At 51.8% G+C, this 17,015-nt stretch overlaps 1 protein-coding gene across 5 annotated transcripts in view; it reads left to right on the top strand.

The window, feature by feature from the left end:
- Positions 1–17,015, top strand: part of OTOG (otogelin) — a 102,563-nt gene that overhangs the window by 1,872 nt on the left and 83,676 nt on the right. For 3 of the 5 annotated variants that reach the window (XM_045371561.2, XM_045371560.2, XM_074014123.1), the window contains exons 4-15: positions 3,904–3,976; positions 4,989–5,081; positions 5,236–5,390; positions 7,957–8,075; positions 9,297–9,502; positions 10,361–10,491; positions 10,712–10,818; positions 11,226–11,335; positions 11,709–11,837; positions 12,965–13,073; positions 13,354–13,400; positions 13,921–14,066. In XM_045371561.2, coding sequence (XP_045227496.2) covers positions 3,904–3,976; positions 4,989–5,081; positions 5,236–5,390; positions 7,957–8,075; positions 9,297–9,502; positions 10,361–10,491; positions 10,712–10,818; positions 11,226–11,335; positions 11,709–11,837; positions 12,965–13,073; positions 13,354–13,400; positions 13,921–14,066 — 1,425 coding nt within the window. Of the gene's footprint in view, positions 1–3,903; positions 3,977–4,988; positions 5,082–5,235; positions 5,391–7,956; positions 8,076–9,296; positions 9,503–10,360; positions 10,492–10,711; positions 10,819–11,225; positions 11,336–11,708; positions 11,838–12,702; positions 12,933–12,963; positions 13,074–13,353; positions 13,401–13,920; positions 14,067–17,015 lie in introns of those variants that run through there. The other 2 variants (XM_045371562.2, XM_065528421.1) reach the window with 2 other exon arrangements.

Raw genomic sequence — 17,015 nt, 5'->3', positions numbered from 1 at the left:
TAATCCTGGCCCACATTTGTCTCCCTCTTTCTATAACTACAGATGGACTATAAATTCCACCCACCGGCAGTTAGGTCTCCCAAAGCAACTGAGCCTCTGCTCAAGTGCCCCAGCCCCAGTGGTCAGCTCTGGGGAGCCCCTTGAGCCAGCAGTTTGGGGAGAATCGTTTATAACAGCAATGAGTCCCAACTCCTGCCCTTTGGAAGTAGACATGAAGGCCCCAAGATGGAGTGAGGGGGGATGGTTTGGGCGTGCTTCTTCTCTGATGTGGATTTCCTGGGTCTTTTACTTCTTCTTTGCCCTCTCTTCAGGCCCTAAGATTTAGAATCACAGTCAAATACCATTTGAGTTGGAAGGTAATGGAGTCATTTTTTTGTAGGTAGGGAAACTGAGGTGGGTGGATGACTTGCGGGGGCCTCACAATGAGCTGGTGGAGCAGTCTCCTGGCAGAGCCAGGCCGCACACACAGGACTTCAGGAATCCCTGTGTTTTAGTGGGGGAGATGACCCTTCTCCAACACTTCAGTTCCCGGCAGGCATCCTCCCGTGCTGGTTTCCAGGGTAGGCATCCCCCCTTTTCCTTGGGGAAGGGTCATAAGTGAGTGGATGAGGCAACCTGGGGAGGTTTCTCACACTGCTCCTTAGAGCAACAAGGAATTAAAATGGCCTCCCTCTAAGGTGACAGGAGTTGGGGGGTGGGGGACTGAGGCCCATGTACCAGGGATACTTCAACGGCTCCTGTTTGGAATGCCCTCTTCAAGAAGTGGGGGTGGGCCGCAGACCAGTAGGCAGCCAATCTTCACTTCAGTGCTGTCCTGCTTCTACAGAGCTCAACCATTTTCTAGAGAATTCTTGTAGACAGGGTCCATGAACTTGGGTGGGGGAAAATAAAAACCCATTGTTACTTACAGAAACCTCAATCCAACTGAAATTCAGCATCCCTTTCAGTTATTATTATAGTCTACAAACCACAAGAGTATTTGCAGTGTTTTTGACTGTCACCAATAGACATCATAGATATTTTCCAACCACTTATAGTTGTTGCTATCTCAAGATATCATTTATGTTCATTATTACTTCAAAATTTTGGCAGGGATAAGGCCCACTGCTAGATCTTTTATTTAATGAGTTATTAAAGAAGCACGAATATCACTAAATTACACATTTTATAAAATATTTTCATAAAATGACATGCGATATAAGTGATTTCCTTTGTAACCTTATCCTTTATTTTGTGTTTTTAAAAGCATTATCCTGAGAAGGTGTCCACATAGGTTCACTGGATTATCAAAGGGGTTCATGGCATGAAAATGATTAAGAGTACCTGATTGATTAGCCCCTGAAGGCTAATCATTTGGACAGGATTTAAGGAATCCTTTAGAAAATGGCTTTGACTCTTTGCATCTGGGGTTGTCTCATCCTCATAACTCATTTATCTGAGAGGCCACATCTGAAGTGGGAGTGCAGACTGAAGACACGAAGACTGAGTTTAATTACAGCTCTCTGGTGGCTACAGGATGTGGGTTATTTCCTGTGACCCTGCCCTCTCCTATTTCCTGTCGTCTCTGAGGGCCCCGTAAGATAGGTTAGTACCCGGGTGGGAAGCCTGACTCCTGGGGCTGGGCCTGGGTCGGCTGGGTAAGGATTGCTAGGGAGAATCCAGGAACCAGTGACCAATGTAGGTGAAGACACCAAAATCTGGCTAAGATGTCAGAAAGATCTTGAAGATGAAGGGTGTGAGCGTCAGGGACGAGGTGGCCAGGCTGTGCCTGCCAGGGTAAGGTCAAGAGCTGAGGTTAGCTCTAGGCAACAAGGGTCTGAATATTTCCTACGTTCAAGTCCTTTGCCGGATGACAACGAGGGAGGATGACATGTGAGGTAAGTACCTACAGTGAGATTTGTGGCTTGTTGGCCCTGTGAACAAGCACATGAGCTCCACGAGGGCAGGGACTCTGCCCTGTTCACTGCACCTAACACGATGCTTGGCACATGGTTCTGGGGATGTCGTACAAATGAGGCTGAGCCTCTGAGGGAGGAGGAGCCAACTGTGCCCAGGATGCCTGTACCAGGTGACATCAGACACCTTGGACTGGAGTTCCCAAGGGCCAGTGTCTAAGTCATCTAGCCATGTGGTGACTGAACACCCATGTTGTTAGACAGTCCTGATTTCAGGCGGTTTATGTCTGGAGGACCATGCTCTGGGAGTTCTGTCTGGAAAATAGGGCTTCTTAGCCACACTTGGCCTGTCTCCTCCTTAGACCTGAGGTGTCAGGGCAGGAGTCCTGACTGGGAGCTGAGTTGTGAGGACAGGGGGTGTTAGTCTGTGGGAACTGAGTTGTGAGGACAGAGGGTGTTGGTCTGTGGGAACTGAGTTGTGAGGACAGCGGGTGTTGGTCTGTGGGAACTGAGTTGTGAGGACAGCGGGTGTTGGTCTGTGGGAACTGAGTTGTGAGGACAGGGGATGTTGGTCTGTGGGAGCTGAGTTGTGAGGACAGCGGGTGTTGGTCTGTGGGAGCTGAGTTGTGAGGACAGGGGGTGTTGGTCTGTGGGAGCTGAGTTGTGAGGACAGCGGCTGTTGGTCTGTGGGAGCTGAGGTGTGAGGACAGTAGGTGTTGGTCTGTGGGAACTGAGGTATGGGGACAGTGGGTGTTGGTCTGTGGGAGCTGAGTTGTGAGGACAGGGGGTGTTGGTCTGTGGGAGCTGAGTTGTGAGGACAGCGGGTGTTGGTCTGTGGGAACTGAGGTGTGAGGACAGGGGGTGTTGGTCTGTGGGAACTGAGTTGTGAGGACAGGGGGTGTTGGTCTGTGGGAACTGAGTTGTGAGGACAGCGGGTGTTGGTCTGTGGGAACTGAGGTGTGAGGACAGGGGGTGTTGGTCTGTGGGAACTGAGTTGTGGGGACAGCGGGTGTTGGTCTGTGGGAACTGAGGTGTGGGGACAGCGGGTGTTGGTCTGTGGGAACTGAGTTGTGAGGACAGCGGGTGTTGGTCTGTGGGAGCTGAGGTGTGGGGACAGCGGGTGTTGGTCTGTGGGAACTGAGTTGTGAGGACAGGGGGTGTTGGTCTGTGGGAACTGAGTTGTGGGGACAGCGGGTGTTGGTCTGTGGGAGCCGAGTTGTGAGGAAAGCGGGTGTTGGTCTGTGGGAGCTGAGTTGTGAGGACAGCGGGTGTTGGTCTGTGGGAACTGAGTTGTGGGGACAGCGGGTGTTGGTCTGTGGGAGCCGAGTTGTGAGGACAGCGGGTGCTGGTCTGTGGGAGCTGAGTTGTGAGGACAGTGGGTGCTGGTCTGTGGGAACTGAGTTGTGAGTACACTGGGTGTTGATATGTGGGAACTGAGTTGTGAGGACAGCGGGTGTTGGTCTGTGGGAGCTGAGTTGTGAGGACAGGGGGTGTTGGTCTGTAGGCTGCTGGTTTTGCTGTTCTTGGAAGAGCCCCAAAGGAAGTTTGGGGTGGGGGTGGCTGTGAGAGTGAGATGTTCACCTGACCTGGGGTGAGGGGCTGCCTTTGTTCCTTAGCTCTGCCTCATGCTCCTTATCCAGACAAGGGGATGGTGTGTGAGGCTGTGGAGGACACGAGGGTTTACTGGGAGAAAGGGAAGAAGAGGAGGCTGGCAGGTATTGGGGCACGGAGGGGAGGGGATGTATTCTAGCTACGGGCCTCATGGTCTATCACAGAGATGCCACTTGGGAAGGTAAGAGCTGAGCCTTTGTTCCTCTGAGCCCAGGGCAGGCCTAAACCTTCTCCTCTGCCCCTCGGGCCAGGCGAGGAGTGGCTGGGGCACTGAGGGGCAGGGGCTCCTCCCTCTAGAAGATGAACAAGGAGGGCTGTGGTCACCAGGAACCCTGCCCGGGAACCCGACCTGAGGTCAGCCCTCAATGTGTTCTCTTCCTCCTGTCTTCACAAGCAGGCTGAAGCCCCAGACTCTGTGGCCATGTCTTCCTGGGAAAGGCGGCTCCATCGGGCCAAGTGTGCACCATCCTGTAAGTGGCACCTTCATTGTGGCCCATGGGTGGGCCCTGGCAGAGGCCTGAAAGGGCAGAGGGCAGTGGGGCTTCCCTCAGGCCTCCATGACCCCTTTTTCCTGCTTGGCGTCTCCTTCCACCCACCCCGGCCCCGGCCACCATGCCATTCTGCACTCTCCTCCCTGCCTGAGGAGAGCTTCCTCTCTATAGTCCGGTTCCTATGACCATGGCCCAGGACTTCCCTCTCACAGGCTGACTCCAGTGAGACTGTGCTTCATTATTTAGTGGTCGTTTCCCCCTCCATCTCACCCTGGTTCTGTGGCTTCTTTCTACTTCCTGTAGCATTGCCCTTCATCTTGTGTTTTCTGTAGACCCTACTCCCTGTCATGTGTCCATGGCCCACCTCACCTGTCCTAGGTCTGTGGCCTCTCCTCCCACCTGTCCTGTGTCTGTTCCTACCTCCTTCACCTGTCCTGTGTCCCTCACCTGTCCTATGTCCCCCACCTGTCCTGTGTCCCCCACCTGTCCTCTCACATCATGGCTCCTTCCCTCGCCGCCCTCTGCTCTGCTTTTGTCTTCTCTTCATCTATGGTTGTTCTTACTACAGGCCTCTCCTCTGTTGCCTGGTTATCCCCGTGGCCTCTTCCCTGAGTGTGTGGAGTGAGGAGGAGCAGCAGCTGCAGATCTCTGGGCAGTCCCCCTGCTCACCCCACATGCTCCCCATTCTCAGTTCCGCCTGCCTGGCTTGCTAACCAGGAACAGCTCTAGGAACTGAAGGCCCAGGTGCAGCTGGCCTGGGGCCCACTTGATGCACATCGAAGGCAGATGCCCTGCAACCCCACCCCGCCTGCCTGCCAGGGAGCGGGCAGGGCTGTGGTCTGAGGCACCAGCTTGTGCTAGCTGCTGAGGAATGTTGGGGCTGGGGCTGCCTATCATGGGGGTCTGGATCCTGTGAAGCCTGAGAGGGCTGCCTCCCCGGGTTCTGGCAATCTCAGCTTGATGGGGCAATGCCTCTGTGTCCCCTGTGCAGACTTGTTCTCCTGCTTCAATGGAGGCGAGTGTGTGCACCCGGCCTTCTGTGACTGCAGACGCTTCAATGCCACTGGACCACGCTGCCAGATGGGTGGGTCTGGCCTCCACCCCACCCCTGGGAAGGGACCACGGGTGCAAGGAAAGCTAGGGGGAAAAGGGGCAGCACTTCCAGGGCTGGATCCCACTGGCCTCTGGCTTGGTGCCCACTGTAGCTACACAGAGAGGTTCTCTTTTCTCTCCCTCAGTGTACAATGCCGGCCCTGAGAGGGACAGCATTTGCCGGGCGTGGGGGCAGCACCACGTGGAGACATTTGATGGGCTCTACTACTACCTGTCTGGGAAGGGCAGCTACACGCTGGTGGGGCGCCATGAGCCTGAGGGACAGAGCTTCTCCATCCAGGTGAGGCTTCCCCTGCCATGTCTGTTCAGGAAGGTTTCCCTAGGCTCTGAAGGCTGCGCTGGCCTGGGCTCTACTTGTCATAGTTAGAGAGACTGGCACCTTCCTCCTTGCATCGCCCCCCAGCTCCCACCTAGACAGTCTGCACCTGGAAGGACCTAGGGGCTCCACAGCTCTTCCTCACCCACTCACTCTGGCCATTCATTCATTGAGCCACTCATTCATCAAGCATTTACTAAGTGCATACTGTACTCTCTTCTGGCATAAGGTTTGGTGGTGGGAGGCCCTGTAGACAACAACACAGATATAGTCTTTGTCCTCACAGAACTTATAGTCTAATGAAGAAAGACATCAAATCAGATGACTCATTTCAAGTGCAACTGAATGCTACCGAGGAGAAATGCCAAATGCTAAATGAACAAGTCCTGAAAACCCAATCTTGTTTATTGGGAAGGATGGTGACCTGGGAAAGCTTCCTGGAGAAAGTGACTTTTTTTTTTTTTTTTTTTTTTTGGAGATGGAGTCTCGCTCTGTCACCCAGGCTGGAGTGCAGTGGCGCGATCTCGGCTCACTGCACGCTCCACCTCCCGGGTTCACACCATTCTCCTGCCTCAGCCTCCTGAGTAGCTGGGACTACAGGCGCCCATCACCACGCCCCGCTAATTTCTTTTTGTATTTTTAGTAGAGACGGGGTTTCACTGTGTTAGCCAGGATGGTCTTGATCTCCTGACCTCGTGATCCACCCTACTCAGCCTCCCAAAGTGCTGGGATTACAGGCGTGAGCCACCGTGCCTGGCAAAAGTGACATTTAAGTGGAATCTAAGGAATGAATTGGAGTTAGCCAAGTGAAGAGTAGGAGAGTGTGGGCAGACTTGAGAACATTCTGGGGAAAAACATCATTGGGTGCTAAGAAAGAAGAGTGCCTCAGAAAAATGAGGGAGGTCCTGGATGACTCAGTTTAGAGTCACCTCCTCTAAGAAGCCCTCCTGGATCTCCTGACCTTCCAAGCTGGCTGAGGAGCTCCTCACTGGGTAACTCAAAGTTCCACATTATGACCCTGTCATTGTATTTCTCTTACAAAGGTCTGGTTTTGGGTTGGTTTTCTCTACCAGCTTTGAGCTTTCTAGGCCAGGGGCCATGTCTTTCTGTGCCTGGATTGGTGCTCAGTAAAGGTTTGTGAAGTAAGGGAACACATGTGTGAAAGCCACTGTCAGGCAGGCCTGATTTTCATGCCTAGTCCGTGTGCTAAACCGGGAGCCACCTTCAGCCACAGCTCAATACCCCTCCACCTGGAGGAAAGTCTCTTTGGAGAACCAGCTCTGTTGGAGGGCACCTTGGTCAGTACTGAGTTAGGGTCAAGGGGTTGGGGGTATGGGGAGACCCCAGTGTTCAGTGTCTCCCCTCTGCTAGCCATTTGTGAGCCTTCTGTCTCAGGCATGGACCTATGAGCCTGCCCTAGGGACCATGCCCTGGATGGGTGGGGAACTGCCACCAATTTTCCTTTCTCTGCCTCGGCCTATCACATAGCAGGGATTTTCATGATCCATCATGTGACAATTACTTAGACCAATGGATTGCCATACATTCATGGGTTACAAAATCAACTTAAAGAATCACAACCATCATTAAAAAAATGAGGCAAATAAAATAGAAAATATTGTAAGAATGCATTATGCATGATAGGGATTAGTATTATTTTGTAAAACTTTTAGTTATATGTGTATTTCTTATTGTGGGTCGTGGTCACAAAAGCTTGAAAACCCTTTAGTTAGACCATGGGGTAGCTTTCGCAGTTCCCACTTGTAGTTGAAGTGGCTCCAGCCTGCTTAATCACATTGAACAGTAATCTGGTGGAAGATGCGTTCCTGGGAAGGGTTTCCACACTTGGCAGGGATAAGCCCTGGGAAACTCTTCCCTCTACCCCACCCTGTCCTTTAGGTCTATGGCCTTTGAAGTCTGGGTTCTGTCTGAACGGGGGCAGAGGAGATGTGTGTGTGTGTGTGTGTGTGTGTGTGTGACAGAAGCTCAGGAGTGAGATGTGTGCCTATAGGTGTAGGGGAAAGCTACAATCTGTACCTGCCAGGGGCATGGGGAAAGGGGAGTGTGTGTATAGTGTGCACACTGAGAGTGTCATGTGAGAAATTTATGGAGTGTGTATAGATGTGTGTGTTTGTGTTCTGTATGAGTGTGAGATGGTGGAGTACCTCTGTTGGGCTTCAATCTGATGGGATATCCTGGGTAGAATAAACAAAAAAGTTCAGAAATAGGCATAGAGAGATGGAATGATTGACTGGGAAGAGCCCTGGGATCTGAGCCATCCAGATCTGGGCTAGAATCCCGGCTCTGCGATTTCCTAGTTCTCTGTGTGTGTGGCCCTAGTCACTTCACCTCTGTGTGAATCCATTGCCTCCCCTCTGTGATATATAGGGACTGAGCAAAATCACAGAGGAAAGGTGGTTGATATGCAGGGGACAGGCCATCAGCATTAATGGAAACTCAACAAGGTGTGAATCTCAGGGTCAGGCCGGTAGCAGAAGCCTGCAAACCAGCCTCTGAACTCCCTACTCAGGTGCACAATGACCCGCAGTGCGGCTCTTCCCCCTACACCTGCTCCAAGGCTGTCAGCCTCTTCTTTGCGGGTGAGCAGGAGATCCATCTGGCCAAGGAAGTCACCCATGGAGGCGCAAGGTAACTCTAACACCTTCCACATCAAGTTGTCCTATCTCTGACACTGGTGGTGGTGGATGGGTGAGCATCCGCTCTTCTCAAGCCCAAAGGAAATTGCTTTCTGGGGACAAACAGCAATTTCCACCATCAGGGCGGAAGCATATGGGCAGGTCACTGGGTTTCTTGCCAGTGGGGTCTGCAGAATGATTTTTTTTTCCCTGGAACTCTCAGATCTTGTGGATTTCCAGACAGCAGGCTTTCAGGAAAATAGAGTTTTCCAGCGAGTTGAGAGTTTGTCATGATAAGCATGCTTACTTTTCCCTCCCCAAATCTTCCCAAATGGATCATGCAATTTCTACCTTCTATCAGCAGATTCTGAGCACACTTTTACCCATTTCTGATGACACAGGGTCATTGTGAATGTCAGTTATCTTGCTGGGCCATCAGGGATGACTGGGGGACCACCAGAGGAGTGGGAACCCCTTGCTCCCACACTAAATTGCCACAACTGTGGTCCTTTGTGAAATCTTTCTTGCATCTCTTCCTCACTGTTCTTTCCTTTCCTTGATGTCCACTGTCACTTCTTGTTGCTGTCATGGGGTCTTCCTGTAATGACACTTCTCCCTGTCCTCATCTCCTGCTTCAGATCTGGAAACTGGATAACCAACCAATTGTTCTGGGGCTGAGTGTAAAATTGATGGCCTATAGGTTTATCCTGTGAATGAAGAGTTGGTAAATGGGTCTTGTGGCTAGTTAGACACTACTTTTGTTTCCCTTTCCTGATATTTTGCTGAGTTGAAGGTTGCCAAATTCCAGATTGGCTAGCGGTCCCTGTACCAGAAAAACTGGGAAAGTGGTCAAGCCTGCTGGAGCCCACCATCTTTTCTTGCACTCCTAGTTTTCCTCCTCTCTTGGCTTCTGTTTCCGCTTGGTTCCTGCTCCCCACCAAAAAAATAAAGCAGATGTTTGCTTATATTCTGTCCTGTCTGGGAGAAAGGAACTTGGAGTCACTCACTCTAAGATTTATTCCTGCCTGGGAAATTGCCATTTTAAAAAACGTCTAAAGACAAAGGAATCCATGTCTACTGGTATACTTCCAGGCACCTGGGAATTCTGGGAATTCATGGGGAGGGGAAGTGGGAGCATTGGAGCAAGGGTTAGGGACTGGGTGTTCCTTTGGTGAAGAGACTGGGTTAGTGGAGGTGTTGTGGATACCCTGAAGCTCTGGGATGTGCCCTGCAGGGTCCAACTGCCTCATGTAATGGGGAGCGTGCGTCTGCAGCGGCTTGCTGGCTACGTCATCGTGCGGCATCAGTCAGCCTTCACGCTGGCCTGGGACGGTGCCTCAGCTGTCTACATCAAGATGAGTCCAGAGTTCCTGGGCTGGACCCATGGGCTGTGTGGGAACAACAATGCTGACCCCCAGGATGATCTGGTGACCAGCTATGGTGAGGCGCAGACAGGTGGCCTCTGAGAGGTGTTGGTGGGGATTGGGGGACAGGTCAGGCTGGGAGGAGTTGGAGGGGACTTGGAACAGAGCCCTGGGGTCATGGTCATGGTATTAAAGACCCCGTGGAAGCCCAAGGGCCCCTTCCTAACAAATGTGTGTCCTTGGGCATGTTCTTAAACTACTGTCAACCTCAGGTTCCTCATCTGCAAAAATAGTCATAATAAGAATTCCCACTAGGGTTGTGTAGGTATCTAATGGACACTTTGCAGGTGGGATTGACCCTGCAATGTGGGGGATGGGGTGGGTAGGCAGGGAGCAGAGGGCTAGAGACAGCCAGGGAGAGAATTGGCCCAGCTAAAGACACCTATGGAGGAGTGGTAGGAAGTGAGTGAAGCGTTCAGGGCCAAATCATGGTGGCTCTGGCCAGAAGGGTCGTGACCCCTTTTGAACACCTACACCATACTAAACACTTTACATGCATCATCTCAAGTAGTCCTTGCATCAATCTCACTGGGGGATTATGTTCCCTATGGCAAATATGAGGCTCAGAGACACACAGGAACTTGTTCAGGCTAACACACCAGTTCTCTTTCCAGTGCGTGGTGCTGCATCCCCTGAGTTTGGAGCCATAGGGAGCTACTACAGGTTCCTGAGCATTCTTGGCTATTACTACCAAATAGCTTTTTCAGGAGAATGGCTCAGTTGGGAAAGCCTGATTGGGATGGGAGCTCAGGAGACCGGATTCTTCAAAACTCCTTACCCATCCCTTGGGATCTGCTTTCCCTTAGAGCCTTCTGTCCCTCCTGTACACCCAACCCCATCGCTGCCCCACCATGATGTCAGTTCCCTCCTCCAGGGAAGCTGACTGACGACGTGGTTGAGTTTGTGCACAGCTGGCAGGAGCAGGCCCCTAACCAGCCTCCAGGGCCCACAACCTCCTCCCTGCCTCGCCCACCGTGCCTGCAGCAGAACCCAGGAACCATGCAGGTCTGGAGCTTGGGGAAAGACTCCGCCACCCTAGAGCCTGACGTGCTCTCCAATTCTTCAAAAGCCACTGGCTGTGGGACCTGACTGGCTGGTGCCCTTGGCCCTATCCCTCTCTTCGCTGCCCTCCTCTCCCTTTTTCTCCAGTTTGAGTTGGGGTTCTCTGTGGGGCTGTGTGTGGCTTTGCCAGCCCCCAGCCCTGGCTCCTGGTCCCTTGCTCTAGGGCGTGTATGAGCAGTGTGAGGCTCTACTGCGGCCCCCGTTTGATGCCTGCCATGCCTATGTCAGCCCTCTGCCCTTCACAGCCAGTTGTACCAGTGATCTCTGCCAGTGAGTAGGGGTGGTGTGGGCTATGGGGAACCCTCTTGTATTGGGGTGAGTGCTCAGCACATGGGCCACCAAGCTGGGTGATCCCAGACACTGCCAGATCTGCTTCCCAAGGCTCTGAAATTCTTATCTGCCTAAGTGGGACAGAGTCATCCCATTCAACTGAAGCCTGGAAATGGGGCCAGACCCCATTAGGATCACACAACAAGTTAGTGGCAATGCTGGGACTAGAATCCAGGATTTGTGGCTCAAGTCTAGGCATCTGTTCACCTAGATGCCTTCCTGGGCAGCCTTTCCCAGTTGGGTGGAGAGGAGAGGTGCCCTGAAGCCCTGGCAGTCTCTATGGGATGGTGGTGGGCTGGTGGCACTTTGGGTTTTGTTCCAGTGAGACCCTTGGTTTCTCTGCACAGATCAATGGGCGATGAAGCCACCTGGTGCCGGGCACTTGCAGAGTATGCCCGGGCGTGTGCCCAGGCAGGGCGGCCCCTGCAGGGCTGGAGGACCCAGCTCCGGCAATGCAGTAGGTGCAGCCCAGTAGTGGGGCAGGGAGGGCTTCAGGCTGTGGGTGGCATTCTCAGGCCTCAGCTCAATGTCTTGTCCTGCTCAGAATCACAGTTGTCAGAACTCTCAGCCCCAAGGTTTTATTACCATGTGACAGATGAAAAAACTGAGGCTCAGAGTGGGAGGGACTAGCCTGGGTGATTCCCAGAGCCTCCCCTTGTAATTCCTTCTCTTTGTCAACTTCCTGGGTACCCAGTGCTCCCTCTGGTACTAGGGAGTCATGAAAATCAAAGCCCTGCATCCCATCCCCACCACACAGCCTTGGGTAGGAGCTGGGTCCTGGCAGAGCCGGGGCCAGTAACTGACAAACCATGGACTCCCTCCTTCCCAAGCTGTGCACTGCAAGGAGAAGGCCTTTACCTATAATGAGTGCATCGCCTGCTGCCCTGCCTCCTGCCAGCCCCGGGCATCCTGCGTGGACAGTGAGATCGCCTGTGTGGATGGCTGCTATTGCCCCAATGGTATGCTAGGGGCAGACGTAGGTGCCTGGCACCATCTTTCTGGCCTGGCACAGATGGTCATCAAACAGGAGTTCAGAAGATGCCTGTTTGTGGAAGGAAGGAAGGAAAGGAGGGAGGGAGGAAGGGAGGAAGGAAGAAAGGGAAGAAGGAAGGAAGGAAGGAAGGAAGGAAGGAAGGAAGGAAGGAAGGAAGGAAGGAAGGAAGGAAGGGAGAGAGGGAGGGAGGGAGGAAGGAAGGAAGGGAGAGAGGGAGGGAGGGAGGAAGGAAGGAAGGGAGAGAGGGAGGGAGGGAGGAAGGAAGGAAGAAAAAGAAGGAAGGAAGGAAAGGAAAGGGAAGGGAAGGGAAGGGAAGGGAAGGGGGGAGCAAACAACAAATGAATAAATGATTTAAGGGAAGTGAGGGTGGGGACAGAACTGCAGCCTCTTGAGAGATTCGTCAAGACATTTGATTTCATAGGGATATTTAAATTAATCAGAACTGCGCTTCTTAAGGTGTGTATGAGAACAGGTCATTGGTTTATATATACATATACATTGGTTTAAGCATTGGTCTATGTATGGGGACTGTATCTGTTTTTCAGTATATAAATTTGCAGCACATCTACAGTGTGCAACTCACTTGGCTAGGAGGATGGTTGAGATAAAAAATATAAAGATAAAAGCATTGACTTTGGGAACCAGAATCTGGTTTCAGAGATATGACACTCATATGACCAGTCTAGGGTATGATGTGGTGAAGGCCAGCTCAGGGGTTCAGACAAGAAGAATTACAGGAATTCAGAATGGGGAGAGGTTGTCAGGGAAGTCATTCCTGGAGGAGGTGGTGCCTGGTACCTAAGCTGTTTTCGATGTGGTGACAGGCTTTTGAGAGGTGGTAAAGAGAAGCTCGTGTGCAGGTTGGGAATGGGGTTGTGGGCAGTTCTCTGAGCAAAGGTCTAGAGGTGGGATTCTTTCATCAGGTGCTCACTTCTGGCCTGAGCCAAGGATTTATGGAGGAGAAAGTTTGGAAGTGGGTTCGGAGATGAAAGAAGTTAGACAAGGGGATCTTTATCGCAGGCCCTGGGGAGCCACAAATGGTTTGTGAACAGGGGCAGAGGTGAGTTAATTGGCCCTTTGCTGTCACTCTAGGGCTCATCTTCGAGGATGGGGGCTGCGTGGCACCAGCTGAGTGTCCCTGTGAGTTTCATGGGACTCTGTACCCACCTGGCTCTGTGGTGAAGGAAGACTGCAATGCTTGGTCTGTGTCTGCTGCTGGGAAGTGGGGTGTGGGGCATGGCCACTGACGCTTTCCACGAGGGCTGCCCATCTGGGGTCTAGGAGTGCTAATGGCTGGCGTCAGGGCACTCACTCAGTACCTTTGAGTCCCAGGGGAATCTCGTGAGATCCAATCCATGGGGGAAATCTCTACCACCCATTTTAGAGATGGGAAGACTGAGGGCTGTGGGCCCTGCAGTTTCCCAGCATCTAGCCCAGGCCTCGAGGGGTGACCTTTTGCCTCCACGGTCTCTGTGTTTTAGCACATGCACCGCAGGCAAGTGGGAGTGCAGCACAGCTGTCTGCCCAGGTATGTCTGACCCCCACCTTGTACTAGACTCCCTTCCACCAGTCTGGTGTTTGGGCAAGGAATCTCTGGGGGCCAGGCTTGCTGTGGGTGGGGGTGTCACTCAGTTCCATTGGCTAAGCCCGGGCCCCTGTTTCCTCAGAATCACTTTGCCGGATTAAGGTCTGGCTCCAGCCCCTGCCAGGAAGGGTTTTCCAAAAGGAGAAGGCTTTTCCATGGGTTCCGTATATCTAAGGACCTTCCTGAGCTAGGAGGACTTGGTCTAAGGCTGGTCCTCAAGGCCAAGCCCTGGTCTCCCCTCCGAGGGAGATCCCCAGGGCAGGGCTGTGCCTGTCTTCAGAGAGTTCTCTGGGAACAGACCTGCGTCTCCCACTGCCCAGGGCTCTCAGAGGCCAGGCCTCATTCCTTACACTGCTCTTATTCTGGAGGGCGGGGTGCTGTGTCCTCCTCATGCTTGGAGCTTGCAGGGCAGAGTTCCCCTGGGGCAGCTCCCGTGGCTCAATGGTCTTTCTTTACCTCTCAGCTGAGTGCTCAGTGACTGGTGACATTCACTTCACAACCTTTGACGGCCGCCGGTACACGTTCCCCGCCACGTGTCAGTACATCCTGGCCAAGAGCCGCTCTTCGGGCACCTTCACCGTGACATTGCAGAACGCCCCATGTGGCCTGGTAAGAGCTTGGGTTCCCCAGGCCCGATCCACCCAGCTACTCCTGCCTACTGCCCCCGAGAGAGACTGGGACTTAGGACAGGGCTCAGGTCTTCCCACGGCCCCCACCTTCTGCCTCTTCTCTCTGGGGAGAAGACTGGGTTCCAGCCCAAGCACCTCTGCTGACTGAGTCACTTCCCTTTCCCGGGCCTCAGTGGGTTTTTGGCTTTTGTTTTAGGATTTTACTACCTAAATATATATATTATATTCATGTGTATATATATGTACATATGAAAGTGTAACACTGGCACTACTTTTAAATCAATTAATTTATGAAACAAATCCCTTTAGAATACCTGCTGGCATTGAAACAGTAAGTGGAGCTTGGAGTGAGCCGAGATCACACCACTGCACTCCAGCCTGGGCAACAGAGTGAGACTCCGTCTCAAACAACAACAACAACAACAAAACACACACACACACACACACACACAAAGAAATGTAATGGTTATCTACAAAAAGTTAGTTTTGATGGTTGGTTTCCTTCCATACTTTACGTGTCTTCACACACAAAGAAAATTAATTTTCAAACATTTTACATTCCACAATTTTTTTACAAGTACACCATTTTGCACTGCTATGGTCTTTATAAAGGACTTGACTTAAAATTTCAAATAAAAAAGAACGAAGTTTCTAGGATAACTCTGTGTCTTTAAAGAGCACCCTTATACCGAACAATTTGAACTGGCATGCAGGCAACTTCTTTTGTTGTTGCACACTTGTATTAGGAAAATTACACTCATTTTACAAAAAAAAAAATCCCAAAATATTTACTGAAATAAGCTCAAAACAATGTTAGAAAGACCAGTGTGAATGGCACACAAAAATCTCTTCCTTATAAATTATTAACTGGAATTTCTGATCATGGAGTGGACCTCAGTGTTTTTTTTAAAAAAAATCTCTAAAATTGGTTTAATTCAACTTTTATCTTCTCTGCTTCGTTGGATTGCATCTTCAACATTCGTCCCTCTCTTCCTTCCTTCCTTGCTTCTTTCCTTCCATTCTTTTGTCCTTCCTTCTGCAAACATTGAATACCTATTTGCGCCAGAAGCTGAGCTGGGTCTTGGAGACTGGGATGAATTAGACATGGCTCCACCTCCCTGGGCCCTATAGTTTGGTGAGCAAGGCAGGCAAGTGAACTGTTGTAACTGGGCTATAGCCAGCTGTGAGAACATGGAGGGCACAGGGTGGATCTCCACGGGGGAACTCCTTGTTGTTGTTGTTTTACTTGGGCACTGGGTGACAGAGGTGTGAAGTGGATCCAGAAGGGCTTCCTGGAGGACGTGACTCATGAGCTGTGTCAGTCACCTGTGAACATAACTGAGAAAATGGCCAACGTGCAAGTCTGGGGTAGATGGGGGTTTGTTTGTTTCTCAGCAGAGACTCCGTTGTCCCTGGGCTGATCATGCTCAGCCAACCCTGGAAGCCCCAGTCTGGGCTGTGCCCAAGCTCCTCCCTGTGCATCACAGCAGGAGCTCACACCCACAGCCAGGGCAGCTGCCCCACAGTCCTGCCTCCCTGCTGGCCTTGCTCCAGCCCCTAGCACTGAGGACCCTGAATGTGAGCAGGCATCAGCTGAAGGTGTCACTCCATGGCCCTGGGGACACAGACTGAACTGGATGAGGCAGAGGACTGGGCTTTCTTCTCCTTTTGGCCTGAGTGTCCCCCTACCTTCTTTCTGCTAGAGAATGGCCCGGCCCTGGCTTGGCTGCTCTCTGAGTCAGGAGGCTGCTCTTCCTCAAAAGTGGGGTCATTCCCATCACATCCTGAGGGTGGCATAAGACAAGACAGGACACACAGGCACAGCCCAGCGGCACCTTCCCACTCACAGAATCCTGGGGGCTATTGGGCCTCAGGGTCCCTTACTCAGTATCCCCTTCTTTTTTTTTTTGAAGACAGGATCTCACTCTGTTACCCAGGCTGGAATGCAGTGGCGCAGTCTCAGCTCACTGCAGCCTCAACCTCCCAGACTCAGTGTCCCTTCCCACCTCAGCCTCCCAAGTAGTTGGTACCACAGGCACATACCACCACGCCTGGCTAGTTTTTGTTTTTTTTTTTTTTTTTTTGGTAGAGTTGGAGCTTCATCATGTGGCCCAGACTCGTCTCAAACTCCTGGGCTCATGGGATTCACTTGCTTCAGCCTCCCAGTGTTGGGGTTATAGATGTGAGCCACCACGCCTGGCCATCAGCCCTTCTCTCTACCAGGTCTCTGATAGGTGGTGGGCCAGCCTTGGCCTGAGGCAACCCTCTTCTTTGCGGGACAGTGCCTCTTGATAGCAGGTTCTTTTTACCTTGGGCCAACTCTCGTCCTTGTGACTTCACCCATGTGATGGGCCCATGGAGGGCCAGCCCTGTGCCAGCTCTGTGCTGGGCATGATGAGGTTACGCAGAGTAATCAGACCCTGATCCTATCTCCAGGCTCTTGTGGTCTGTAGGGAGTCTTTAGACAGCTTCCATATAATCTACAACACGATCAGTGCCGTCACAGGGGAGCTTTATGGAAGGAACAGTCCTGCAGGTCAGAAAAAAGGATCAGAAAAAACCTCACGATAGAAGTGGCATTTGGTCTGAGGGACCTAAAAAGTGAGCCTAAAAATATTCATAGAAATCAGTTTGCCTGGGTAAGGAGAGGGAGGGCACTCCAAGGGTTGATTAGATTATATGAGAAAAACAACAAGGTTGGAATATTCCAGGATCCATTAAAGCAGATGCAGAAGGACTTGGCAACTGACTGACTGTGTCTGGTGAAGTGGGGAGTGTGTGGGAGAGAAGTTAAAGATGAAGCTATGACTGCAGTCTTGGGTGACCAGCATGGAGTGGCGCGGGGACATTCACAGAGAGGATGATAATGACAATGATAAAGTATTTACACAGTGCCTTGAACTTTGACTAATTACTTTGCAAACAACAT

The sequence above is a fragment of the Macaca fascicularis genome, chromosome 14, assembly GCF_037993035.2.
Source record: "Macaca fascicularis isolate 582-1 chromosome 14, T2T-MFA8v1.1".
NCBI lineage: Eukaryota > Metazoa > Chordata > Mammalia > Primates > Cercopithecidae > Macaca > Macaca fascicularis.
This window is presented reverse-complemented; position numbering and strand designations above follow the sequence as displayed.